This window comes from Thamnophis elegans, chromosome 13 (genome assembly GCF_009769535.1).
Source record: "Thamnophis elegans isolate rThaEle1 chromosome 13, rThaEle1.pri, whole genome shotgun sequence".
Lineage (NCBI taxonomy): Eukaryota > Metazoa > Chordata > Lepidosauria > Squamata > Colubridae > Thamnophis > Thamnophis elegans.
Window position 1 is genome coordinate 43060 of NC_045553.1, and position 26838 is coordinate 69897.

Here is a 26838-nt window from a genome sequence, read left to right on the forward strand (position 1 = left end):
ACCTCCGGTTTTGTCCTGTTCTGCTGAGGCGAGGGTCCTTGGTGAGCCGGCCCAGGTGGAGCTTCTCTTTCTGAAGTGCCAGAGAAATATTTTTTGGCAGTGAAATAGAACTGGAATAATGCTTTCATGGCTTGCACACGGGTGCCGAAGAAAGAAGTGATGGCTTCTTGGGTCAGATACGTACTGACTGTGTGGACAGAAAAAGGAAAGGGAAAGGCTGGGCCTGGGGGCGGGGGGGGGGTTTCTCCCTGTCTCCCTGGTGGTGGGACTGCATCTAGGCAGATAGAATTAATGCCCTTCGTCTCCCCCACGGATCTGTTCCACCAGGTTCCTTACCAACTCCTGTCTCCCCATTGCATAAAACCATGGCTTCCTGTCTTGGAAGGTGAGCCCTTCCTGCACAATCTCCGGGATCTGATGCGGCTTCTTGCTAAGATTGGGAGTCTATCCGGCAGACCTGTGGCAGCCGTGCATGTTGAAAAGCCAGGGAAAGAACAGCAAGTAGGCCAAGGGAAGATGGGGCAGTTCTCATTCTGCCCCTCCCAGTCCCAGCACTTTAAGATGTTCTTTGGAAAATAACATTTGAGCTTTTGTGTGGCTTTTTAGCTTCCTTGGTGCCTCTGGGTCTGCACTAGAAAGAAAGAGGTGCCGTTGGCGCTTTGGGGTTCAGAAATCTCTGAAGAGCAGGTAGTTTGTGGAAAGCCCCCAAGAGCTGGATGCACTTGCTGAAATGGAGCCGGTCAGGTTGACTCCGGCCATAGAACAGTAATATTCCCCCTTGTGCTGAGCCACTGAAGCTGGACTGGCCAAGCTGTCATAACTCATGCCTTCTGTCCTGAATGGACGGGACAGGTTGGCTGGGGCTGCGGCTTCAGATTTCTGAAGGGGACAGTGTGAAATGCATCGGATGGCTTTCAGGCCTGATTGGAGCAATCAGAATGACTCTCTGGTGCCAGCTTACTTAAAAGTCATCTGGACATGTCCTTCCAGTGATGATAGGTACAGCGAAATAAAAATTGATAATGATAGCAATGTATACAATGTTGAGCTGTTATGATAAGTAATAATTGGATATGAGAAGGGAAGGTTAGAAATATTTTTGGACTATATATAAAGATTATTATTAACAATAATAATTAAAAAAAACAAAATTAGACACAGTCAAGTTTTAACTAATAGGGGGAAAATGTTATACAGGATATAGTTAAATAAATAAAGGATAATAAATTATATACATGGAGGATTAGTAAAATTTTGGTATTAAATATTATGGATGTTTAGCTAGAACAGGATATGAGGATTTAATGTTAATGGAGGATTTTACAAATAAGTAAATGAAATGCCAGCATGTGGTTATGTATTAAATCTTGGTATATTTTAGGATGAAGGACGTTTAAATAACTATAGTCAAATAAAAGTGGAGGCATGATGATGGTAATATAATAAATATTTGAGTTAAGATATTTGAATTAATATGAATTATATTTGATGACGGTGGAAGAGATGCACAAAAGCCTTTTGTAACCAGCTGATACACTTTCTACAGTATGTAAAGAAGGAGGAGTTGTATGTTTGTTTGGAAAATAAAATAAAAATAAAAAAAAAAAGTCATTCGGACATGTCCAGAGTGAAACGGACTGCAGCGTTGCCAATGCTGGCCAGTTGCCTTCCCAGACGGCATCTGTCCTGCTGGCAGTCACAAGAAGTGCTAGAATAAAAAAATCCAGAGGAAGCGGGGTGGGGTGGGGTGGGGGTGGGATATCTTAATTCAGTAACGCTCTTCCTCTGCCGTAGCTTCTTTGTGACCTGCACAAGGTTTTTCTGTAGTTTCCAAAGACTGACCTGCTTCCCACAGTGGTTTTAGGGCAGTTTCCTTCACCACTCAGGGAGCATCTGAGCCTGGGCAAAAACACCTTGGTTTGCCTCCCAAGAGAGTCTCTGGACCCTGGACTGAGGGACAGAGCTGGGCCCAGGACAGGCTCCTGCCATTCTGCGTTGCTTCTACCTCCAACGACTGTGCCAACTACCCTCCGTCTCCCAGGAGGATGCCCCTGCGGAGTCATCCCAGCCCAACACACACTCTCTGTCCAAGAGCCAACAGGAGAATATGTCCAGCAGGCCTTGGGTTGCTCTTCCGTGAAGAAAATATGTCATGAAAATGTGTTTCACTGAAATTTTAACAAGATCGCATTTTGCTTTTCTGTGAAATCAAAAACAAGATCACCGAAAGGAATTAAAACAATCAGTGTAGACCAAATATTGTGGAAATGCTTTGAAAGCTTGCTAACTCCAGCAAGGTGGAAAGGTGGAGAATGAAAATCTCTCCATTTGGCTTCCTGTTCTACTCATCTCCAGTGTTGCTGGTTTTGTCACTCTTTCAGGTGGAGGTAAAAGTGGTAGAGACTTCCTTTCAGGCCCCAGGAATGCTGAACTGGCCATCAGCGGGTCTGGGGCCCAGGAAGAAGAAGACCCCTTCATTTTGTTGCCTTTGTCTGGGCTGGGTGATATTCAGAGACTCTGAAGCAAAAGGATGCACTCCCAGTGCTCAAAGCTTGTTTGTTCCTTTGGCCTTTTGTCTGTCAGGAATTTGAACACCCTGCACAGTCCCTTCTGCCAGCCGGGCTGTGGTGGGCTCAGGCCTGGCAGTGACTCTGCCAGGTTGCTGCTGGTATTTCCTGGCATTGCATCTTGAACAAAGACAGTCCTCTGTGCTCCAGAAAGGCGGATCTGGGGCGCTTCCAGATGCGCCTTTCATTGTGTAATGACCCTGCCTCAAATACAGGGTTTGAATTGGGGTGGGAACTATTTTGTTTGTGGGGAAAACTGGTTAAGGTGGAAATGGCTGGTGTGAGGCCAAGTCAGGGAGCAGCAGCTTTTTCAGGAGAAAGGCAGCAGCAGGTGAAGACTCCCTCCCTTAACCTGCCAGTGGGGTTTCTGTTGTGCTATCAGCACAAGTGCTGCTCCTTGCTCTGCCTCTCTCTTGGCTGAAGAAAATTCAAAACCGTGACTGGGTCCTTCCGCTTTGGCCCCAGAGGTCGGTTGTTGAGGTGTTGCGGGAGTTGTGTTCAGTCCAGTAGATGGGGGTGGGGCTGTGGGCTGTGCTGCCCCTCCCTTCTTAGCATACAGTTGATCAAGGATGTGTGAGAGTCTGTTTTGGGGGGGGGGTGTGGAGGCATCGATGGTGGGGGCATGGGGGAGGGGGAATACCATTTTTTGAAGTAGTCACCCAGAAGAATTTGCTTGGTGCCGTTAGCCGTGAGTTGGTCTGAAAACCCAGCCTTCGGTTTGCCCACACCTTGAAAGTCCTTTAAGTCCAGTTTGCTGCTTCCAAATGATATGGGCCGGGGGGGGGGGGTGTTTGCCATTGTGGCCTTCTTCCGAGGCTAAGGGAAAGGGACTGACCCCGAGTCATCTTAACCTTTGGCTTTGGCCTAAAGCAGCCTTTACAGGCCACCTTTTTTGCTGCCGGTCAAATACTTTAGCCAAGAGCCCCTTTGCTGCCCTGGAAAGGTTGAGGTCACAAGAGAGTTGTGGCAAGAGAAGGGAGATGCCGGGGGGGGGGGGGGTTGTGCTGGTGTGGCCCTTCTGGGCACAGCTCAGTTCGGAAGCTTCTTGGCTGGAAGGTCAACCGGGAAGGCCAACCCGAGTTGGGGCAAAGGCTCTGGGAGAAGGCAGGGCAACTTCAGGAGCTGAGCTCCGGGCTAAGAGGGCTTGGAAGCAGGAGAGAGAAAGGGCCCCTTGCTTGACCACCAGGAGTGGCTCCCAGAGGCCGCGGGGGCTTCCATTGATCGGCTCAGGGGGAGCCTTGCGGGAGCTTTCTGCCCCGGAGGGGCTTTGAGGAGATCCGCGCACAGCGGCCCAGAGAGGATGGACTCTCCGTGCCGACGCTTCGGCCGTCCATCGGCGGAGCAGCCCCGGAGGACCCAGAGCAGCAGCGCCCCTGCTCTCGCCAGGCTGCGAGCCGGGCAGCGGCGGGCGCTAGGGCCGGGCGGCTCCGGAGCGGGGCCGAAAGAGGCTGCTTGCCTGGGCGGCGGGGGGCGGGCGGAGGAAGTCATTAGTGCGGCGGAGGGAGGAGGCGCGGCCGAGCCAAGAGGCGGCGGCGGCGGCGGGGAGCCGCGGAGCTCCCTCTGGTCGCGCTCCGGCTGCCCAGCCTGCCAGGCGCCCGGCCGCCGCTCCCGCGCGCCGCTCCCTCCGCCTCCCGTGCCGACCGAGCAGCGGCAGCCTGCGGGCGGGAAGGGGGCGCGGCGGCGGGCTGGGAGGTGCTGGGCGGGCGCGCTGCTGCCGCTGCCGGGGGCGCTGCTGCCCTGAGCGGCGGGCGGCGGCATGAGCGGCGGCCCTGGCGAGCCTGCGCCTGCCCCCGCCGCGCCTTGATGCCCCAGCCCCGCGCTCCACAAATATGATGAAATGGCAGCCCCGGAAGAAGGTGAGCCCGCCCGCCCGCCCGCCGCCCCTCCGCCCCTCCGCCCGGCGGCTCCGGGCCTTCGCCTTATAAGGCCGCTTTGTTGCCAGCGCCGCAGCCGGGCCGTCCCGCGGCTGGCGCGCCTGTTTCCCGGGCGGCTTCTGCGGCGTCTGGGCTGCGCCGCCTTTGTTAGTCGCCTGAGCCGGTTTCCGCCGACGGAGCCAGAGGTGGGCAAGGGAGAGCCGCGCTGGGGGCCGGTGGCGGTGCTCCTGTCAGCCTTCGGGTCCTCCTCCTCCTCCTCCAGCTCGGGGGAGGCGCCTCGCTTTCCGCCGGGGCTTGTGCGATCGGAGCCGCTTCCCTCCTGCTCGGCTGGCGCGGCCGGGGAAGCGACTGGACAGCGCCGCAGGTGCCGTCGGAAGGTGGGTGGCCGGGCGGGCTGCGGGTCCTGTGCGCTGACCTGCCCGGAGCCGGAGGAGGCAAGCAAGCCGGTCCTCTGCGTTGGTGGCAGCCTTCCCTGCGCTGTTGGGCAGGCTGCTTAGCCGTCGCCGGTCGGGGTGCCCGTTGGGCGAGCTGCGCTCTGGCGCTTTCTGGGTTTATCTCTCAGTCATCCAGGCCGTCGTTCCCTCAAAGGTTTCGGTTTTTCCCAAAGGAAACGGCGCTATTTTTTCCTCCAGGAAGAAGTTGGGATTAGGATAACGTTTATTGTCATTTTTTACGCTGGGAGCACACTGGCACACCTTAAAAATGAAATCCAGTTCCCTGTTCTCAAAAGAAAATATATATATCTAGCCATACACCTCCATACATATATCTATATATACCTTCGCCCATCCTCCAAGGAGAAAACAGTCCAGTTGCCTTTGAAAAAACCCCTTTGAAACACTTTCTGGGTGGTTTGCTCTGACCTTTGACGGGTTTACCTGATTAATTTTGTTTTTTCTATGGGCGTGAGAGGAAAATAGGGAATTACTTTTTCTCTTCTTGGAGCCAGACTTCAGGAAACATCCAGATCACCCTGTCACGCCCACCTGGAAGCCAACCTGTGTGGCTGGGTGCAATTCCCTAGGGCCTGTGCCCGTTTTGGGGAGCTGACTGTCCTGGGAGGGACGGTCTTGGCATTGCCTCATAGCCCTGGGTTGGTTTTTGCTGAAACAGTTAGGTTGGAGCCCCCCCCCCCCCCCCAGTATTCATATGGGTACCTTGTGGTGATTTCAAAACTTGAAGCAGTGCCCCAGTTTCACTTTTGATGGAACTTCTCCCGCTCTCTGATCTGCAGCTCCCATAAAAAGTCCATCCAGCATGCTCCAAAGATTGGTGTCCAGGGTGCCTGTTCCCCACAGGTGCTGATGACAAGCTGATTCTGGGGCACGGTCTCTTGCTGAAACACTTCTCTGGCACCCAAGAGTTTGGGCTGAGAGTGGGCATTGGAGGGTGGCTGTTGCTGGGCCCCTGTTGGTGAAAGAGAGACCTGTGTGACGCATGGGACTCTGGCAGAAATGTTTGCAAGTAGCACATTGCCAGTAATTAGCCATCAGAAATCCAGAGCCGAAATCTATGGAAGGATCCCTAGCTGCCCCTTGGCTTCTGCTTGCTTTTGACTGGGGGGAGCTAGATCTCTCTCGGGACCTTCTTGGTGGTGGTTGGGAGGCAGGAAGCAAAGCATCTTGACGCTGCCTTGCTCTGCAGCCTGGAGAATTCTGAGCAGCTAGCAGAACTTCCTTCCTTCCTTCCTTCCTTCCTTCCTTCCTTCCCTCCTTCCTTCCTTCCTTCCTTCCCTCCTTCCATCCATCCTCCCCCCCTCCCTCTTTCCCTCCCTCCCTCCCTCCCCCCCTCCCTCTTTCCCTCCCTCCAGCAGTGAACAAGAGTGCCAGAGGCTTAATGGAGGTGTACTCACGTGCATAGATTGAACATGAGCAGTTGAGCATAGAGGAGGCTCCAACTTCTGGGGACGTTTCCAGTTTTTGAAAGAAAAGAGGTGTCCTTGGAGTGTGGGTGGAATGTCCCCACCCCTCCCTCCTGTAGTTCCTGCTACTCTCTCCTTCATGGTGTTGCCTCCTGGCAAGACCCCCCCCCTCCCCAGGATCTCCATTGGTTACTAAGAAGCACAGATTGAGGAAGGGGTGCAGGAACCTACCTTCAATGAGTTTGTATCCTGCAGCTGAAAATTTGGGTCAAGCAATAGGGGGAGGAGGAGGAGGGGGAGGAGGCTCTTTCTCAGCTCAGCATTTCTGTTTTTCAAAGGCAGGTTAAATTAGCCCAGCTGATTTGTGGCTCATAGTCTCTGCCCTGTAAGAAATCTGGTACGTCCAAGCTCTTATTTTCTTCAATCCCCAATTTTGTACGATCAATACCACCAGTTTGCAATGCTGCTGACAGGAGTGGCTATGCCCTCCTTTCCCCCCCTGAAAGTGTAGGAGAGAGGGAGACCTTTCCTCATTCCAGAATAACAAAATGGGCCTTTAACACTACACTGAGAAGCAACTATTGTCCTTCCAAGACAGAGGTAGCAAAATTGGGCTCCCCCCTTCCATCTTCTGAACCAGTTTGAATGACTGGCTCAGGAGGCTACAATCCTTTCATGTCCCGGTGACCTTCACGAAGACTTTCCAGTCTGGAGCCTCTGAGGGCTCAGAGGCAGAACCTGCCCTGGCCCCCGTGTGGAAACGAGGAAATGAGCCCAGGGCAGAAGGCTGGCAACATTTCCCGTCCTCCCTATGAGAGACGGTGTTGACCTTTTCCTGTTGACGTCCTTCTATTTGGAAAGAATTGTTCTCGTGTTTGCAGGCAGCAACGGCCAGAGCTGGGAACCGTCCTGCCTCCTCTCGAGAGGAGCGATCTTGACATGCAGCAGAGAACCTGGCAGCCTCGTGCAGCCGGCCTTGTGCGCCGGGCTTCCTCCCTCTCAGCATTTCCTTCCCCATCAATTGCAGGAGCTCCAAACCTGACGCACTTTCCTCCACGGCATCCCATGGAACTGCGCTAATTAGGGGGGAATCGCCTCCAGGGCCCAGCTTCAGGATTTTGCGGTGGTTTCCGTCCCAGAGGTCCACAGCAGCCGGGTGGTTTGGTTTCCTTGGGATGCATGCGCATTCAGAGAGGAAGAAGCGAAAGGCTGAGCCTGCAGTTGGAAGAGAGGCCGTGGGTTTGGTCAGGAGCCCGAGGAGGAGAGCGCTCTGCCGTCCACTGTGGCCTGACGGCTCTGCCTCTCAGGACCCCAGGTGGGAACAGCCCTGGGCAGAGTGGTTTGGAGAACCCAAGTGGGTGGCCCCAGAGAGGTGCCAAAGGTCATTTGCATGGCTGGAAGGCCCGGTGCTCTTCTGATCGGAGATCTGGCGAGGAGGAGGAGGATGGCAGGTCTGCGTCAGGAGAGCCTCCCTGTGAAGAACTCCACTCACCTGGGTTACTGGCACCCTCTTCTCCCCATCTGCTCTGCATCTTTTGCTGGAGCCAAACTAGCCAGGCATGCCTGTTCCAAGTCCCCAGCACTGCAACAGTCCCCGCTTCTGCCTGGTGCTTTTTAGGAGCAGAAGGCCGGCTCAGGAGCCGCAGGAGGATACGGGCAGAGCAGTTCCTCCTAGGAAAGCCTCCCTCCCTCCTTGGGGCTGGCCCGTTTTCTCTCTGGCCAGAGAACAGAACTGTGCAGCTCCTTGGTATTTTGCTCAGCTTGGCACACTTGCTGGGAAGGAAGGCAAAACTGGCACCTCCTGCAGTCCTGGGTGACCTGACCTTGCTTGCACAGCTTGGACTGCCCCGCCGGGCAGACACTTTGCTCTTCGGAAAAGAAGTGGCGGCAGTCGGTCCCTGGCGATGAAAATGGAGGTGGTGATTCCTTTGGGGGACGGACGTCACAATTCTGTGTCTAACCGGATTTTGTGGCACGGCTCTGGATCAAAATAGCAGAGCTTAAAATGTTCCCCATTTGCAAAATAAACGATGCCTTACGTGGCACCCGTATATATGCATCCGAGGGAAGCCCTGGACAGAATATTTCTGAAACTGATCAGGGTTGATTTTTTTTTTTAAACATAGCTCATTTTGCCTCCAGCAGCATTTGCAGGTTTATTGTGTCGTTTTTCTGTTTGGACTGTTTGTGGTAACACTTGAGCTCCCCAGAAGGAAACCAGGAAAAGATGTTGCTTGGACCCTTCCCTCGTTCCTGACATGGAACCTGGCCTCTCACCCAGTGGGCAAAGGGCAGGCAGGCCTGTTTCCCCCCCTACTTGGTATACGTGAATGAGTTAATAGCAGTGACCCTGGACTCTCCAGAAGAGCAAGGAGAGGATCCCCAAGGAGCTCCGTCTCGGGCACTGCCGTCTGCTGCATTAGGGGTCCGCACCCCTCTACCCCCTGCGGTCTGGCAGATGAGAACGGGCTGCCCAGGGCAAATGAGCGCGCCCACCCACACCCCTGTGGCAGAAGCGCACGTTTGTCCACCGGCAGAAAGAAGGGTTTCCTCCTCTTCCGTGGGATGCTCCGATCCTTATGGGGGAAGCTTTGTTTCCACCCTCCAAGGCCAGGCCAGGTGGGGGGGAGCTGGGCAAAGAGGGTGCAGCTGCAGGGCAGGCAACCCTGAAATTACACCAGTGTTTCTAGGAGGGTGCTGATAAAATCGCACTTGTGCTCCTGAACTGAGTGTGAGGGTCCGTGGCTCTGCAAGGTGGTGGACTCTTCTGCCGCGTTCCCCCCTACTCGGTGGGCCTGTGTGCCTGTGTGCGGGTAGCTGGTCAGAGTGCAGCCTTGAAGGGTTTTGGAGTGAATGCCTAAGAGGAGGCGACGGGCCGGCTACCTTCTGGGTGAAGCGCCATCCTTGCAGCAGGGAGACCAGCGCTCAGGGGCAGCTCTTGGTAAAGAAAGAAAGAAAGAAAGGCTGAGTTATTGTAATTTCCCTTCAGCTTGACCTCAGATGCAGCTGCCAGACTGGCCAGCATAATGGGAGCCCTGGTAATTGCTGTGGTAGCTCCTTTTATAGATCAGACCTCTTGGAATAAATTTAATTACTTGTAGCTGAATCCAGCAAAGACCCTATTTTCCCAGAGCCTCTGTGGAGCCCAGCAGAGGCTGCCTCTCCATAGAGCAAAGGCTCCTTTGTGCTACATGGTCCCGTTTATTTCCATCCCGCCTTTATTATCGTTTTTTTATAAATAACTCAAGGTGACAGTCCTGTGAGGTGGGGTGGGCAGAGAGAGGGACTGGCACAAAGTCACTGAGACGGATTTCCTGCCGAACCGGCCAACCCTTGAAGGTCTGGGGATTCCCAGGGCCTGAAAGCAGAGATAAATCTGCTGACTGGAAGCTTCACAGAGACGGAGCCAAGCTTGAAACGAGGAGGAGGAGGGATTTCCTGGCGGTGGGAAGCCTAAGCAGTGGAGGAGCCTGAGTCGCAAGGCTCCACCTGAGGGAAGGCCGAGGAGCCATTGGTCTGGGGCGGCAGGAGGATTTCTGCCCCGGGGTTCGGGCTCCCTTCCGGCCCTCAGGTTGGGTGTTCTGCCCCTCCTCAGCCAGGTGCCATCTTGGGACAGCAGCAAGCAGCAGTGGGGGCGGTCAGCCTCTGTGCTGGAGAGTTTCTGCTCTTCCCAGCCTTGCCCCTTTCTGCCGGCTTTGCCCCCTGCACAGTGTGTGGAATTAAGCTTCTTTGGATGGTTGCGAGCAGGAATTTGCACATTTCTCTCTTGTAAATTTTTCTACCTCTATTCATTTGTTTAGCTTGTCTTGACACTTCAGCACGACGCTGCAGTTAAACAGCTTGGTAGTCTGCCAGTCCTTCTCGCTGGCATGGGGGAGTTGCAAGTAGAGGGGGGGGGGTTTGTCACCTGGAACTCACCTTTCCCCAAAAGTAGATGAAAAGACCTATTTGGAAGCTTCTGACCCAAGAACCGCCTGGAGGGGAGAGGTCCATGTGGGCTCATTGCTGTCAGGTAGACTTCGGCTGACCCGCCCGGCATCCAAGCATCCAGCCTGGATGACAAGCACGGGGGGTCTATAGGACGGGGGGGGGGGGGGCTGCTGCAGGACAGCAGTGCAGCTCTAAAGCATGAGGCCTCGAACGTGCTGGCACAATGGCAAGAACCTCTCCCCAGGTGCCAGCCCTTCCGCTTCAGGCTCCCCAGCTGATCTCTGCTCATGTTCTTGCAGGCCTACTTCCGGCAGGGGGTTGCCCTCCAGTATCTTGGGCGCCATGCCGATGCTTTGGCAGCATTTGCCTCCGGCTTGGCTCAAGATCCCAAGAGCCTGCAGCTCCTGGTGGGCATGGTGGAAGCTGCCATGAAGTCTCCCATGCGAGGTAAGAGGGGGCTCTTCGGGCAGGGTGGAGGAGGGGAAGCGTTGGAAGGCCCACAGGACCCCCTCGTGTTGGGTGGCTGCTCCCCTGACTTTGGAACACGGGCTGTGTGGTTGGGGGATTTGGGGAACCGGATCCTAGGTTCCCATCCCAGTGGTGCGAACTGGCCTCTGCTTTTCCCTTAGAGTCCCTGGAGCCAACGTACCAGCAGCTGCAGAGGATGAAGCTGGACAAGAGCCCCTTTGTGGTGGTCTCCGTCATTGGGCAGGAGCTGCTGACAGCCGGCCATCACGGTGCCTCTGTGGTGGTTCTGGAAGCGGCCTTGAAAATTGGCACCTGCAGCTTGAAACTGAGGGGCTCCGTCTTCTCTGCCCTGAGCAGCGCCTACTGGTCTCTGGGCAATGCCGAGAAGAGCTCGGGCTACATGCAGCAGGACCTGGACGTTGCCAAGACCTTAGGTAGCCACCTGATGCCGTGTGGGTGGGAGGGCAGTGCCACTGGGGCCTGATGGCTGGTGGTGGGTTGGCCCGGGTTCCTTCTCCCCAGGACGTTCAGGGGTCTCTTTGTGCGTTGCCACAAGGAGGATTGCTTTCTGGGTGCTAGGAAGTCACGCCCAGGGCTCATCCCCAGGCAGCACTGTAGCAGAGACGGTGGGCCTGCCAGGACAAGCAAAGGGGCTTGGGTAGGACCCAGAAAGATGGTCGGGGACGTAGGCAGCACCCCTTCTTGTTGCCCCAGGCTGAACCAGGGGATGGAGTTTACCCGGCAGCCTTCTGAAGGCACCTCCCAGCTCACCCTCGGCTTTGCCTGCTTCTCCTCCAGGTGACCAGATGGGCGAATGCCGCGCTCACGGCAACCTGGGCTCTGCTTTCTTCTCCAAGGGAAATTACCGGGAGGCCTTGACTAACCACAGACATCAGCTGGTGCTTGCCATGAAGCTCAAGGACAGAGAGGTAGGAGAGGAAGGCAGAGGCACAGAGGGAGCGTTGAGGGATCTCTTTGCGGTGAAAAAGGCGGCACCGCAGAGCTTTGGAAAGCCGGAGCTGGCCTCGGAATGCCAAATCTGCATCAGGCTTGGTGAAGGCAGCCTGGCAGAAGAGTTCAGGTAACCTGGGAACCCACTGGCCAGGAATCCCACAGCAGTGCCAGCCCTGACATGGGTGCTGGGAAGACGACCAGCTACCCTGTGCAGAGCTACCTCTTGTGCAGAGGTGCCGAGCAACGTGGCCTCCTTGGCAAGGAGGAAGATCAGGGTTAGTTGTTGGCATCTTTCGCTCACTGGTGAAGCAGGGTACTGCCCAATCATCGTCTTCTTTCCATTGATGATTCCTCTGGGTTTACAAGTAAGATCCATTGTCAACACACAGCCAAACTCTCACCCTTTGGGGAAGCTGGAGCGTGATACGCCCCATTCCAGCAGCTCCCCAACTGCCCAGTTCTTGCAAATGAGGAGGAGAAAAGCCCAGCGTGTTCCTTGGGAGGGGGTTGGTCCATCCGGGGACACACCCTGCCTCTTGCGTGGCTCTGCAATGGCCTTGCCCAGGAGCCTTGCCCGATTGCCTCTGGGGTGGTGCTTGCATGGGCTACCAGCTGAGACCACATTGGAGGATAGCCCAGAAACAGATGCTGGGAGTGGGGAGGGCCTCACTCACAAGCGAGGGTACTAAATGATGAACAGCTCCCACCGAAGGGTCTGCTGCATAAATGGCAGAGCTCACAGCCACAGGGAGCCTGAACCAGGAGCGGCATTTCTAATAGACACACGGTGACTCAGAGCTACGGAAGGGGGGAGGGTCCCTGGGTGGGACAACCACAGGCGGTGGCAGAGGCCTCTTTGCCTGTTCTTCCTCTCTACCTGGGTTGCCGTAGTGGGCCAGGTAGCTGTGCCAGGAGGCTGGCAGCCCTGCTCAAGGTGGTTTCCGCAAGACCTGTGTCCGTGTGGGCAACTCTTGGGGGCTCTGTGCCTGGGCTCCCAAGTTCCAGAGTGGTCCTCCTTATATCTCCTTGAGCAGGTGGCCCTCAGGGGCTCGTGCCTCAGTTATCAGGGCGTTCGGGTGTGCCTTGAGGGCTGTCACTGCTGCCTTCTGCAGCTCCCTGAGGCCCCTCTTGGCTCTTCCCTGCAGGCTGCCTCCTCCGCCCTCAGCAGCCTTGGCCACGTCTACACTGCCATCGGGGACTACCCCAACGCCTTGGCCAGCCACAAGCAGTGTGTCCTTCTCGCCAAGCAAGGCAAAGAGGACCTCTCTGAAGCACGAGAACTGGGCAACATGGGGGCTGTCTACATCGCCATGGGGGACTTTGAGAATGCTGTGCAGTGCCACGAGCAGCACCTGAGGATTGCCAAGGCCCTCGGCAACAAGCGGGAGGAGGCCCGGGCCTACAGCAACCTGGGCAGCGCCTATCACTATCACCGCAACTTTGACAAGGCCATGTCTTACCACAACCATGTCTTGGAGCTGGCCCAGGAGCTGGAGGAGAAGCCTATTGAGATGCGAGCGTACGCTGGGCTCGGTCACGCTGCCCGCTGCATGCAGGATCTGGAGCGGGCCAAACAGTATCACGAGGAGCAGCTGCACATCGCAGAGAGCCTTCAGGATCGAGCTGCAGAGGGCCGTGCCTCTTCCAATCTAGGTAAGAGGATCCTTTCAGAACGAGCTTTCCTAGGCCACCACCACCCCGTGCCAGAGCCTCAGCCTGCATGATCAGCCAGGACCCCTCCTCAGGCAGCTGATCGAGCCTCTCTCTTGGCAGCCTGGCACAGGACCCTCTGGGTACTGAGGGGTCTTTGAACAGAGCTGTGCAGCAGGCGGTGGTGGCTCAGCTGCCTTGGCTTCCACCCAAGTTGGGTTTCTTGCTCCCTTCCCCCCCCCCCCCCCCCCAGGCTTAGCCTTGTCAGTTTGAAGAAGAAATTCCCTCGGCTAAGATTTAAACTCCGAGCCGCATGCCAAGGCTCCGGAGGGTGCCCTTCCTCTCCTTTGCTGAAACAATAGTAGAGAGCCCACAAACCAGGCATACAGCTCGGGCAAGGTCCCGGGGCTAGGTATCCGTGGGGACCTGTGTGGGTACGGCCACAAAGCATCATGGAAATTTCAGTGGGCACCCCGGGACTCAGCTCGGGGGAGACTCAGAAGCTACGCAGTGCAAGAGGGCAGCAGGGACTTCTCTTGGGAAAGCAGAGGGGAGAAGCGCAGAACAGGCTCCTCTGCTGCCTTTCCTTCCTGACATCAATTCCGGCCGCCTTTATGCCAGGAGCGAAAGGCCCTGCGGCCTCCTTCCAAAGCTTTTCCTCTCCAGCTGCCTCGGGGGGGGGGGGGGAATCCTTTTGCACATGCTCTGTGATGGTGCGTACACCTCTCAAAGGAGCAGTGCGGTTGTCCTGAGGCTCGGGCGTGTGCGTGCAGGCCTGCGCTCTGTAAGACCAGAAGCCGGGTAAGGCTAGGCGGCCCAAGGAGAAGGACTCCCTCCCCCCTTCTCTCCTTCAAGCCTAAGAGATCCCTTTCCCCCTGGCTGTGACAGCCGCTTTGCATGGCTCCCTGAGCACGCAGATGTGATCCCAAGTTCCTGTGGGATGTTGGGGCCCAAGAGGCTGGTTCCGGGGAACTAGCTGTTCGTTTGCCTCCCGCTCTGCATCCAGAGGCTGCCTGTGCTCCCTGCTCTCTCTCAGACCAGAGAGGGAAGGGGAGGGGGGGGCGCTGGCTGAACTGCTCCCAGCTGCTAAGAGGCATGTAGGGCCACCAGCTGCCAAGTTATTCTACTGGGGATCTGGTGGGTCGGGTGCAGGAGATTCCCAGCTGTGTCTTTTCCTCCTGGACTGGCAGAGTCCCGCTTTTTCAGCTGCCTCTTGGCCTGGGCGCATGTGGGCTCCGGACAGACGCTGCTCTTTGCTGCTCCTTGCAGGGATCATCCACCAGATAAAGGGGGACTACGAGATGGCCCTGAAGCTGCACAAGGGGCACCTCTCCATTGCACAGGAGCTGAACGACTACGCGGCCCAGGGGAGGGCCTACGGCAACATGGGCAATGCCTACAATGCTCTGGGCATGTTTGACTGTGCTGTCAAGTATCATCGTCAGGAGCTGCAGATCTCCATGGAGGTGAACGATCGGGCCTCCCAGGCCTCCACTCATGGCAACCTGGCTGTAGCCTATCAAGCTCTGGGGGCCCACGACCGGGCACTCCAGCACTACCAGAACCACCTCAACATTGCCCGGGAGCTGCGGGACGTCCAGAGTGAGGCCCGGGCGCTGGGCAACCTGGGGAACTTCCACTGCTCCCGGGGAGAGTTCGCCCAGGCAGCCCCATACTACGAGCAATACCTGCAACTCTCCCCGGAGCTGCAGGACATGGAGAGCGAAGGCAAAATCTGCCACAACCTAGGCTATGCCCAGTACTGCCTGGGCAACTATGAGGAAGCCGTCAAGTACTACGAGCAAGACCTGGCCCTGGCCAAGGACCTGCATGACAAGCTCAGCCAGGCCAAGGCCTACTGCAACCTGGGCCTGGCCTTCAAGGCCCTGGGCCACTTCTCTGAAGCGGAGGAGTGCCAGAAGTACCTACTGTCCCTCGCCCAGTCCCTCAGCAACCCTCAGGCCAAGTTCCGGGCCCTGGGCAACCTGGGGGACATTGCCATCTGCAAGAGAGACGTGGGCAGCGCCGTCAGGCTCTACGAGCAGCAGCTGAGCCTCGCCCATCAGGCCACAGACAGGAAGCTGGAGGCCAGCGCCTACGCGGCTCTCGGCTCAGCCTACCGTCTGCTGCAAAAGTACGACAAGGCCCTGGGCTACCATACGCAGGAACTGGAGGTGTATCAAGAGCTGGGAGAGATGCTGGGGGAATGCCGGGCACACGGGCACCTGGCGGCGGTCTACATGGCCTTGGGCAAGTACACCATGGCCTTCAAGGGTTACCAGGAGCAGCTGGAGGTGGGCCAGAAGCTGAAGGATCCCGGCATCGAAGCCCAGGTCTACGGCAATATGGGCATCACCAAAATGAACATGAATGCCACGGAGGAGGCCATTGGCTTCTTTGAGCAGCAGCTGGCCACCCTGCAGCAGCTGAGCGGGAGCGAGGCCGTGCTGGACAGAGGCCGGGCCTTTGGCAATTTGGGCGACTGCTACGAAGCACTGGGGGACTACGAGGAAGCCATCAAGTATTACGACCAGTACCTGTCCGTTGCCCAGAGCCTCAGCCGCATGCAGGACCAGGCGAAGGCCTATCGGGGCCTAGGCAGCGGGCACAGGTGAGGGGGAGTTCTCATGAACACGCTGAGGGTAGAGGAAGGCGGAGAGAGATGAGGTTGGCAGAACGGCTCTGTTGATCTTGCTGTGCCCCACTGCTAGGTTTGGGTAGCCCGGGCATGCAGCATGAGCAGCTGTTGCTACAAAGGGCGGCTCTCTCATGCGGGGGGGAGGGGGGGCAAAAGAAGGGTAACCCTGGCATTGCCTTCCCATAGGGCAATGGGCAACCTGCAGCAGGCCCTGGTTTGCTTCGAGAAAAGGCTTGTGGTGGCCCATGAGCTTGGAGAAGCCTTTGATAAAGCCCAGGCATACGGCGAATTGGGCACTCTGCACAGCCAGCTGGGCAACTTCGAACAGGCTATCTCCTGCCTCGAGCGCCAGTTGGGCATTGCACAGGATATGAAGGACCAGGCCCTGGAGGGCAATGCAGCTTGCGGCTTGGGCAATGTCTACCAGCAAATGGCAGAATACGACACGGCCCTCCAGTACCACCAGATGGACCTCAGGATTGCAGAGGAAACTAACAACCCGGCTTGCCAAGGCCGGGCGTATGGCAACCTGGGCCTGACCTATGAGTCTCTGGGCACTTACGAGAGAGCCGTGGTCTACCAGGAGCAGCACCTCAGCATCGCAGCCCAGTTGAATGACCTGGCGGCAAAAACTGCCTCCTACAGCAGCCTGGGCAGGACGCACCACGCCTTGCTGAACTACCCCCAGGCGGTGATGTATCTGCAGGAAGGTGAGTAGCCACGCAAGGCCTGCAGCCAGGACACGCTGGAGGCGGGACGTGGCTCCCAGGGGAAATGCCTCTCCTTGGATGGGGAAGGGCTGGGGGGGGGAGCAGAGTCCTCCTCAGTGGTGTGGGGATGGGCAAATGGAGCCACCTTCTGGGAGAGGTTGGCGAAGAGATGTGAAGAAAGGGGGGGAATCTGGTGGCGAACCAGAGCGCAGCAAGAGGCCGGTGGGCCCTCAGATCCCCCCTCCTCCCTCCTGCAGGGCTGAGGCTGGCTGAGCAGCTGGGGCGCAGGGAGGACGAAGCCAGGATCCGCCACGGCTTGGGCCTTTCGCTTTGGGCGAGTGGAAACCTGGAAGAGGCTCAGCATCAGGTGGGCAGTGGGCGCCTACGGGGACACCGCTGGCTGTCCTTGGCTGAGCGGCAGAGACTGACCCCCGGCGTTGCTTCCTCTCGCAGCTCTACCGGGCGTCGGCCCTCTTTGAGACCATCCGGCACGAAGCGCGGCTGAGCATCGACTACAAGCTCTCGCTGTTTGACCTGCAGACCTCTTCCTATCAGGCCCTGCAACGGGTGCTGGTTACGCTGGGTAAGAGGAGGGTGGATTTGGCGGGAGGGGAAAAGGGGGGTTGGGTGGGGCGACTTCGGCACGTGCTCGGGGCAGCTACGGGTCGGCATCTGTGCAGTCTTGCTGGCATAGCCATTGGCTTAAAGGGGGTGGGGGGAACAGGCAAAATCAGCTGGTGCCTGAGAAGCGGCTGGTCTGTAGCTCCCCCCCCCCTTCCTGGGCCACAGCTGAAATGTCACGGGGGGGGGGGGCTTTTGCAGGCCATCATGATGAGGCGTTGGCGGTGGCCGAAAGAGGTCGGACAAGGGCCTTTGCTGACCTGCTGGTGGAGCGTCAGACCGGGCAGCAGGATTCTGACCCTTACTCCCCTGTGACGGTGGATCAGGTCCTGGAGACAGTGAATGGCCAGAGGGGGCTGGTCCTCTACTTCTCACTGGCAGCGGGATACCTGTACTCTTGGCTCTTGGCTCCAGGGGCAGGTAGGAGTAGGAGGCTGGGCACACGCTCTTCCTGGGAGGGGCCATGCTGCTCTCCCCCCTCCGGCTTCTCCAGTGTCTAAGAAGAGTCTGCTGCTTCTGGATGGGGGGGGGGGGTGTGGGGGGTGGAGGTGCATATCTCTGACCATCTTCTTGTTCTCGCCGAGGGTTTTGCCTGGCAACCTTTGCTGTGCTGGGGAGCCTGTCAGGATTCTGCCTGTGGAGTCTCCCTGCAGTTGCTCTGCTCTCTGCTCTCAGGGATCCTGAAGTTCCACGAATGCTACCTGGGGGAGGGCGCAGCTGGGCACTCGGGAGACTTGCAAGACAGGAGCTCGGGCCTGCAGTCACTCGCCAGCTCAGCACTGGAGCAGCTCAGCTCCAGCGTACGAGAAGCCCTGGGGGTGGACCCTCATTTTGTGAGGTGAGTGCCTGTCCCTGCAGGTGTGGGGTCCGAGTGGGATTCTTGTCGCAAATGGACAGCACCTCCCCTCCCCCAGAGGCAAGCAGATGTCCGCGTGCGTGTGCCAGAGGTGGGAAGTCAGCTTCCTGGGCTCAGAGGACGTTTGAGCAGTGGAGGAGATGCCGAGCCTGGGCCTTCAGGGGCAGCGGGTGAATGAAGGCTGGTCCATTAAGCCCAGGGCTTGTCAGTCAGAGCAGAGGCTGGTCCACTTCCACCAAGGGCCTGTCTGCTCCCTCCCATCTACCTTGGGAGCAGGGCGGCCTCCTCCACCATCCTGGCTGGGGCTCCAAGCACAGCGGCCCCTGAAGTCCTGCCCGAAGGACAGGGCCGCCAGAACGACTGTCGTGTGAAACAGCCTCCTACGGACGGTCTGTGGAGGCCCTCAGTCCTCCGGGTCAGGGTTGTCCCCAAGGGGCCTTTTTCAAGAGCCCACTGGAGCTTCTGGCTTTTCTTGGAAGAGGTTTTGATTCTCACTGAAGAAGCTTTTCAGCTCTGAAGGAGGAGAGTGGAAGAAGCTCCTTGGATTAGAAGTGAAAAACCAGAAAGTCCAGGGGCCTCTTGAAAAAAGCACCTCTGGGATCCCCGATGGAATAGAGACAGATTTTGAATGGAGAGGGAAGATTCCCATCCCAGAGAACTGGCAGGGGGGCCTGGACGGTTGATTCCCCCTCCCCGCTTGTAGTCCCAGCAGGGCGCCCCCATCTTGGAAGGGACCGTCCGGATGAGGCTCTCGGGAGCCTCTCCCTGCGGTCTCCTTGGAACCTTAACGGGGCAGGGCAGAGTTTAGCAGGGATCTATTGGGGCCTTCCGACCCCCGGCCCCGTCTTTGCCTTACTGTGGATGATGGGCAGAGACCGGAGGCCGTACTGCTCCCCACCCCACGGCTGGCTTCCACTGAGGTCTCTTCCCTTTGCCAGCAGTGAGACGGAGAGCGAAGCAGGAGACCTGATGGACCAGCCCCCCGAGGAGATGAGCGGCAAGCTGAACTCTTCCAATGACCCCACTGGCTTCTTGAGGATGGTGAGCAGGAACAACCTCTTCAACAGGTGAGCTCCCGGAGGCTGAACGGGGTTTGTGTCCCAGGGGCTGTGGGGGCCGTGGATGAGGGAGGGAGGGCCACAAGGCAAGAGCCGGTTCCCCTGAGCTGCCCGGACATTGCAGCAGCCTCCGGGGGAAACGGGGGCTCTGCTCTGAGGCTCGTCCTGAAACACTTTTTTGGGGGGGGGGGAGGGGAAGCCTGAGGCCTGCAGGAAAGAGGGGAGGTGCCCAGTTCCCTCAATGGGATCATCTCCTCGGGATGGACGTGGGGAGGTCCCAGAATGTTATTGGCACAAGGCAGCTCACCCAAAGCAGCAGGGGAAGGGGGGGGGGGCGGAGGCAAGGCTGGCCCAGCCTCTATTCCTGCCTGGCTCCGGAGACTCGCCAACGCTCCAAGGAGGCAGCAGTGTTGACAATGCTGAGGGTGCCACTCCCTCCCCCCACCCCCCAGCAAACCTGAGGACCAGACCAACCTTGTTAGCTGAATGAATCTGCCGGATCCCATCAGGGAGGACAGGGAGATGGATTTCATCCCAGGTGTTGGCAGCTGCACTTTCAGAGCCGGAGCTGCAGGCCGATGGTTGGGGGGAGAGGGAGGGGCTGGCAACTGGAGATAAAGCAAGCCCCAACAGGGAGGGGCTGCCTGGGTGCGCTCCAGATGGACGGCCTGCTGCCTCTGTGGCTTCAGGCGAGCGGTGGGGGGGGGGGAAGGCTCGGCTCTCCCATGGTGGGGAGCTCCTCCTTAGCCTTCCCCCCCCCCCCCTTCATGCCTTCTGTCTCCCTCTGCAGGAGCTGCCAGAGCACCAGCAACCCCTTTGCTGGCCCTGCCTCCTCCACAGCCAAGGAGGAGGGCCTGGCATCCTCCCTCCCTCGACGGCCCGACTCCTGCAGCAAGTCGCCCCTCCGGGTCCTCTACGACATGCTGATTGGGCCATTGGAAGGGGTGAGCTGGGGCCCAGATGCTGAACCCCAGACGGGCCCTGCGGAGCCCAGGTTTTTCCCGTGGGGAGCAACCAGACGGGCAGGGGCTCAGGAAGAGCTGCAGAAGCAGGGGGGGCTGCTTTGGAAGGAGCAAACTTTGGAGGGGGGGGGACGAGTCCTCCGTGAGACCTTTCCCGGCCTCTCGTGCTGCCTCCTCCTGGGCTGACACAGGAAAGGGGCGCTTCTGGGTTGCTGCAGCACTCAGGGCAGCTTGGATCCGCCTCGCAGGGAGGGAAGCCCCTTGACAGCCCCAGGAAGCCAGGGGGAGGTTTGGGGGATCATCCCCAACAAAGAGTCAAAACAGCTGGTGAGCGAGGACACGGAGGGCGTGGCGGTGGCTCAGATACAGTTGAGGGGGTTGCAGGGTCTTTCCTGAACGCCCATTCAGCTCTCCTCCCTTCGCAGGGCCTGATGCACTCCAGTGGCCCAGTGGGGCGTCACCGGCAGCTGGTCCTTGTCCTGGAGGGGGAGCTGTACCTCATCCCCTTTGCTCTCCTCAAGGGCAGCTCATCCAACGAGTATCTCTACGAACGCTTCAGCCTTATTGCGGTGCCCTCCATCCAAGCCCTGAGTGCCAGTGCCAAGGTGGGCAGCGTGGGTCTTCTGCCCCCAGGGGAACACCCCGCTCTGTCACAGGCTCCCTTGGTTCTTCCCCTGCTTCTGTTGGTGGGATTTTGCCCCAGACCGCTCTGCCTCTTCCGTAAGGCTGGTCTGCCCAGGAGCCACTGCTCCAAAGGGGGAGCCAAGGGAAGAAGCCCCTCCGTCCTCAGAGGGCTCTGGAGACCCCGGGCTCGCCTGCGTGCGTTTCTTACCTTCCTGGAAAGACGGGGCTTCCAAACAGGGCACAGAGCTCAAGAGAGGCCCGGGCAGAGCAAGCAGACACGGCTTCCTTCCAAGGGGCAAGGAAGTTCTTTGCAGGGCGGCTACACGTGACCAGGGAATTCTCCTAGTAGTGGCTGGTAGGCAAGGACCGTCAGTATTGCTGCTCTTCCCACTGAGGATGAGGGTTCTCTTCCAGGGCCAGGCCAAGAGGAACTCCTCCGCTTACGGCAGCTCCTCCTCCACGGCCGCTGTCATTGGCAACCCGAAGCTGCCGTCCTCCGTGATGGACCGCTGGCTGTGGGGGCCCATGCCCTCTGCGGAAGAGGAGGCCTATGCGGTATCAGAACTGCTTGGCTGCCAGGCACTGGTGGGCAGTGCAGCCACCAAGGAGACCGTGATGAGTGCCCTGGCACAGGCCGAATGTGTACATTTCGCTACGCACGTCTCCTGGAAGCTGGCTGCTCTGGTTCTGACGCCCAATGCCGAGAGCATCAGCTCCGGTCGCAAGGGCTCCTTCGGAAACTCTTACACCATCCCAGAGTCTCTGCGCATGCAGGACGATGCAAGCGATGTGGAAAGCATCTCCGACTGCCCACCACTGCAGGAGTTTCTGCTCACAGCAGCCGACGTGCTGGAACTTCGCTTGCCCGTCAAGCTGGTGTTCCTGGGCTCCTACCAAGAGTCCAACAGCAAGGTCACCGCGGATGGGCTGGTGGGGCTGACACGGGCCTTCCTGGCTGCCGGTGCCCTCTGTGTGTTGGTCTCCTTATGGCCCGTCCCAGTGGCGGCATCCAAGACCTTTGTGCACACCTTCTACTCTGCCCTGCTGAACGGCCTGAAGGCCAGCGCTGCCCTTGGGGAGGCGATGAAGAGGCTGCAGAGCAGCACGCTGTTTTCCCACCCCTCCAACTGGGCAGGTGAGGAAGGGCTAACAAGTCTTGGACGGCTTGTGGGGAGCCAGTCCCAGTCTTGCAGGAGAAGGCGACTGCTATGAGGTCCCCTGGGGGCTTAGGAGTCGGGGGGGGGGGGAGACACTGGTTGCCATAGACAGCAGTGGCCTTGCCGCTGTAACTTTATGTGCCTAAAAATGCTGCCTTGTTCTGCTACGAGGCGACTCGGAGTGAGAAGAGGTGCATAAAAAGTACTCAGAAATGTGAAGCTCTGCAGGGACCAAGGGCAGCCAAGCAGAACAGGGAGAGCTTTTGCCCGTGTCCTGTGCCCCAAGGCTCCCCTTTCCACTCCACAGGCTTTGTGCTGATCGGCAGCGACGTGAAACTCAACAGTCCTTCCTCCCTGGTGGGGCAAGCCTTGACTGACATCCTGCAGCACCCGGAGCGAGCACGAGATGCTTTGCGGGTCCTGCTGCATCTGGTGAGGAGCATCAAAGACTCGGCCACCTGTCGCTTGAAGCCACCAGGGTGCCCTGGAAGGGCCTCTGGAGCACCCAGGCAGCTGACGCCCTCGCCTCCCTCCTAGGTGGAGAAGTCCCTGCAGCGCATCCTCAGTGGGCAGCACAACTCCATGTACACCTCTCAGCAGAGCGTGGAGAATAAAGTGGGCGGCATCCCTGGCTGGCAGGCCCTGCTGGCCGCGGTGGGCTTCCGCCTGGACCCTCCGGCCAGTGGGCTTCCAGCCGCTGTCTTCTTCCCCACGGCGGACCCCGGGGACCGGCTGCAGCAGTGCAGCAGCACCATCCAGTCTTTGCTTGGTGAGTAAAGGTTGGGCCCCTTGGGCACCCTGGGCTGCAGCGACCTTCAAGGTCCTTCAAGTTCTGCCTCCCCCTCGCAGGTCTGCCCAATGCTGCCCTGCAGGCCCTCTGCAAGCTGATCACCGCCTCTGAAACGGGAGAGCAGTTGATCAGCCAGGCAAGTATTGGCCTGCCTTCGTGGCAGTGGGGCAGGCTGCCTCTGGAGGCCCCAGCTCCAGGCATGCCCCCCCCCCCCAGCAAACGCTTCGCTCTCCCCCTCTTGCTGCTCCAAAGCATCACTGAGCTGCTGCCCTGCATTCCAGCCTACCTCTAAATGTTTCTCTCTCTCTCTTTTTCCACCCCCTCCCCATCCCCCGCCTGCCTGCCTGCCCTTTCTACTCCCCAAAGGCTGTTAAAAATATGGTGGGAATGGTGAGTACAGGATTCCCCCCCCCCGGAATCCCCCGGGGCCCCTTCCCTGCTTGAGCAGAGGGGCAGGGCTGGGTGGGCAGGGCTTCCTCCTTTCTCCCTTGCTGCTTTTGCACCCCCATTTCTTCCCCGGTATTTTCCTGGGGCAAAGCTGGAGGATTGGGCAGGAGGATGGGCTGGGGCCAGCTGACTGGCAACTACTCCTCCTCCTCAGCTCCATCAGGTTTTAGTGCAACTCCAGGTTGGAGACAAGGAGCAAGATTTCACCCTGGCCCCCATTCAAGTCTCCATCAGTGTTCAGCTTTGGCGGCTGCCCGGCTGCCATGAGTTCCTGGCCGCTCTTGGTAGGCAAATGTCTCTGGAACGAGACAGGGAATTCTGGGGGGGGGGCTCTCTTCTTGTGCTCCCCAAGAGGCCCCCACAGCTTGTCCTGGGCTGGAGACAGGCAGAGGGCCTGTGCTGGGGTGGGGGGAATCTCACGGGGGGCTCATCTGGCTCTGCTTTGCTGCTTGCAGGGTTTGACCTGTGCGAGGTCGGGCAGGAGGAAGTCATTCTGAAGACGGGGAAACAGGCCAGCCGCCGGACGATGCACTTTGCACTCCAGACCCTGCTGGCTCTTTTTGGTGAGGGTCTTCCTGAGGAGACGGGGGGGGGGGCACGGGGGCCTTGGGGGAGAGCAGCTTCTTTTCAGAGCTCCTGGGCTGGGGGGGGGTGCAGTCACTAGGGAGGAGCGATGGCAGAGCCACAGCCATGTCCCTTGGCTTTTGCTGGGCTTCTGGTTCCCACAAGCAGTGCCACATCCTGCTGTGGGGCTTCACAGCTGGTATCTGAAGCTCTGCAACCGCTGTAGCCCCCGAACCCTGAAGCCCAACACTGCCCAGGGCAACCGCACTTGGCGCAGGAGAGCAAATGACACCCCTTACCACGGGGGGGGGGGGGGGAAGAACTTAAGAAAGGTGGGGGGTTCTAGCAAAGGACCCTCTGAGAGAGAGGACAGTCGTGGGGACTTTCATGGGCCTCTTGTGAGTGGGAGGACCTTACACCCGTCTTCCCCAGTCGTGCTGCTTTAGAATTAATTTGCTGTCCCATTCCTCTCCAGATTCCACAGAACTTCCCAAGCGCCTGAGCTTGGACAGCTCCTCCTCGCTTGAATCACTGGCCTCGGCCCAATCCCTCTCCAATCCTGGGCCGCTCCCTGGCCAAAATCCCCCCTTCTCTCCTACGGGCCCAGACAGCCTGGCCTCAGACGCCATCTCCGTCTACAGCCTGAGCTCCATTGCTTCTTCCATCAGCTTCGTCTCCAAGCCTGAGGGCACGTCTGAGGTAGGAGGCTCCAGGGGGCACCAAGACTCGGAGCGGTCTAAGGCCATTTATCCCCAGAGGGTCTCCTTACCACAGAGTCATTTCTCGGCACAAGCCAGAGCTGGCCCCAGCAAAGACGAAGAGGAGTACGAGGGGTTCTCCATTGTGAGCAATGAGCCTCTGGCGGTATATCAGGAGGCCCCAGGCATGTTTTCCACAGAGCACAGCCTCTCCCAGACTGGAGAAGTCAGAGGCTCCGTTAACTTCAAGCATAGCATCAGTTCCCCAAACTCCCCGGGCAAAATGACGCTCATTCCCAGCCCAAACTCTCCTTTCCAGAAGGTTGGGAAACGAACGGGTTCAGATATAGGTGAATCAGACCATTCCAGTACTGAAACAGACAGCACCGTCAAATCCCAAGAGGAAGGGAATGGCCCAAAATTGGATCCTCAGGAGCTGGCCCAGAAGATCCTGCAGGAAACGCAGAGTCACCTCCTCGCCGTGGAGCATCTCCAGTGTACCGGCAGCAGTCGCTGTCCCCACCAACCTGGCCGAAGCAGCAGCTTGGACGAAGGGACCGCCTCACCCTCCAGAGTTGCCACCTTCCGGTCCTCAGAGACCAGTGCCTTTAGCAGGCCACTGTGCTCCAGCACCAAAAGTCAGCCTTCTCCCACCCCGGTGAGGCCTGAGCTTCTCCTAAAGAGTCCCTCCCTGCAAACATCCAGCTTTGGAGACAACAGCCCTTCTCCCTCCCAGATGTCCACCAAGGAAAGTGCTAGGCAGGTTTCCCCCAGCCTGGACTCTTGTGGGCCTGCGGCAGATCAGCCAGTCTTCAGGCTGAAGTACCCCAGCTCTCCATACAGTGCCCATATATCCAGGTCTCCGCAGAACATCTCCCCCGGCTCAGGGCATCGATCCCCAGCGGACAGCACTCCCTCCCCAGCCCTCTCCTATTCCTCTGCCAGCTCAGCCCGTTCCAGCCCAGCCAACCCACCTGCCCTCGACAAGCTCAAGATGGCGGCCATCGATGGAAAGGTGCAGGCCATTCACAATCTGAAGATGTTCTGGCAAAATGTCCCCCAGCAACCCCCCGGGCCCATGAGGAGCTGCCCCAGCTCTTCTGGGAAAGCCTCCAAGCGAGATGTGCTGAGCCTGCTGAACTTGTCTCCCCGGCGTAGCAAAGAGGAAGCCACCGACAAACTGGAGCTGAAGGACTTGTCTGCTCCCCGGGCTCTTCTTTTGCAGAAGAAGGACTCCTCTGCCAATGGGCGTAGGCCTCCAGCTGACTCCAGCAGCGCTCTGGAGCCCAGCTACCCCATTCGGATCCCTTCTGGCAATGGCTACAAGTTTTTGTCACCAGGAAGGTTCTTCCCTTCGTCAAAGTGCTGAATCTCAATTTCCTCGTTTTTTTGTTTGCCTGGGTGGAGTTTCTGGGCCCTTTTTCCTGTCCCCCCAGCTTGAAAGATGCAGTACGGTGGGGGGGGGAGCAGGTTGGGGGGCTGGAGCCCAGCAAGATGGATTTGAGCAGAGGCCGGGCCTGTGGGTCTTGCTTAGTGACAGACGGCCCTTCGCTGCCTTCTTAGTTGCCACACTCAGTGGTGCTGGGTGGGGGAGGGGCGGCAATTCTATTAGGCAGCGCACACAATTTTTTTGTGTAGAAATACAAGCCATTTTGTGAGTGCTTCCAGGAAGGGTTGGTGGGAGGCAGCTTCCCACCAGCAGCCGGCTTAGGAGGAGAGACGGCTGCTTCCACCTCAAGGGCCAACCCAGAGGCTCTCTCTCCTGGCTGTGCCAGGCAGGTCTCCCCCACCGCCGTTTGAATCCCTGGGTGTCCGGGGGAGGGGGGGCGGGCTTCATTCTGTCCCGTGTGGCGACCTTTCCTTAGTTTGCATGTAGCCGGGCATCGACCACGGCCCCTTCCCCCGCCCCGGGTTTGGGGGAGGGGGGGGGAGCGAGGCGCCTCCTTTCTGGGCTGGAGCCCGTGGTTGGGGAGGCCCGGCTTCCCCGCTCGCTTCGGGGCCAAGGAAGAGCGCCGCCGGAGCCGCGCAGGGTCCCCCTCGGGGTCGCTCCCGCCCTATGCAAGGCCGCTCCGGAGGCCCCGTCCATCCAAGCCGGGAAGGAGCGCCGCCCTTTGGCCCGAAGGACTTTTTTTGTAACCGCGCCTCCGTTCCCGGGCGGCGTCCCGCGTTTTGTATTCCGAGTCCGCCTTGTACTACAGAGGAGTCCCTATTTTTATGGCATTTGCTGAGGCCGCCAGGCCGCCCTTTGTGGTCCCCGTCTCTTATTAAAGCATGAGTTCTCTCTACGCCTCCGGCCCTCCCGCCTGTTCCTTAGGAGGGGGGGGGGAATGGGAGGAGGGGCGGCTCCGTAGGTCCTCCAGCTCCCCCGGTGAGGGGGAGGTTCTCGCGCCAGCGCTTCCGGTGCGCAGA

General features: G+C 58.5%; 1 protein-coding gene across 2 annotated transcripts in view; it reads left to right on the plus strand.

Moving 5' to 3' along the window:
- TTC28 (tetratricopeptide repeat domain 28) overlaps positions 1 to 26714 on the plus strand; it is a 31546-nt gene extending 4832 nt beyond the window's left edge. The window contains exons 1-21 of one of the 2 annotated variants that reach the window (XM_032229378.1): positions 4325 to 4423; positions 10532 to 10679; positions 10862 to 11134; positions 11499 to 11629; positions 12800 to 13307; positions 14574 to 15915; positions 16129 to 16652; positions 16910 to 17019; positions 17106 to 17235; positions 17475 to 17693; positions 17949 to 18111; positions 19068 to 19196; positions 19978 to 20131; positions 20575 to 20754; positions 21188 to 21908; positions 22238 to 22362; positions 22468 to 22699; positions 22780 to 22856; positions 23322 to 23451; positions 23623 to 23730; positions 24207 to 26714. In XM_032229378.1, the coding sequence (XP_032085269.1) occupies positions 4397 to 4423; positions 10532 to 10679; positions 10862 to 11134; positions 11499 to 11629; positions 12800 to 13307; positions 14574 to 15915; positions 16129 to 16652; positions 16910 to 17019; positions 17106 to 17235; positions 17475 to 17693; positions 17949 to 18111; positions 19068 to 19196; positions 19978 to 20131; positions 20575 to 20754; positions 21188 to 21908; positions 22238 to 22362; positions 22468 to 22699; positions 22780 to 22856; positions 23322 to 23451; positions 23623 to 23730; positions 24207 to 25798 (7023 nt within the window). In that variant the 5' untranslated portion in view covers positions 4325 to 4396 and the 3' untranslated portion in view covers positions 25799 to 26714. Of the gene's footprint in view, positions 1 to 4324; positions 4424 to 10531; positions 10680 to 10861; positions 11135 to 11498; positions 11630 to 12799; positions 13308 to 14573; positions 15916 to 16128; positions 16653 to 16909; positions 17020 to 17105; positions 17236 to 17474; positions 17694 to 17948; positions 18112 to 19067; positions 19197 to 19977; positions 20132 to 20574; positions 20755 to 21187; positions 21909 to 22237; positions 22363 to 22467; positions 22700 to 22779; positions 22857 to 23321; positions 23452 to 23622; positions 23731 to 24206 lie in introns of those variants that run through there. The other variant, XM_032229377.1, reaches the window with a different exon arrangement.
- Positions 26715 to 26838: the final 124 nt, after the last annotated feature.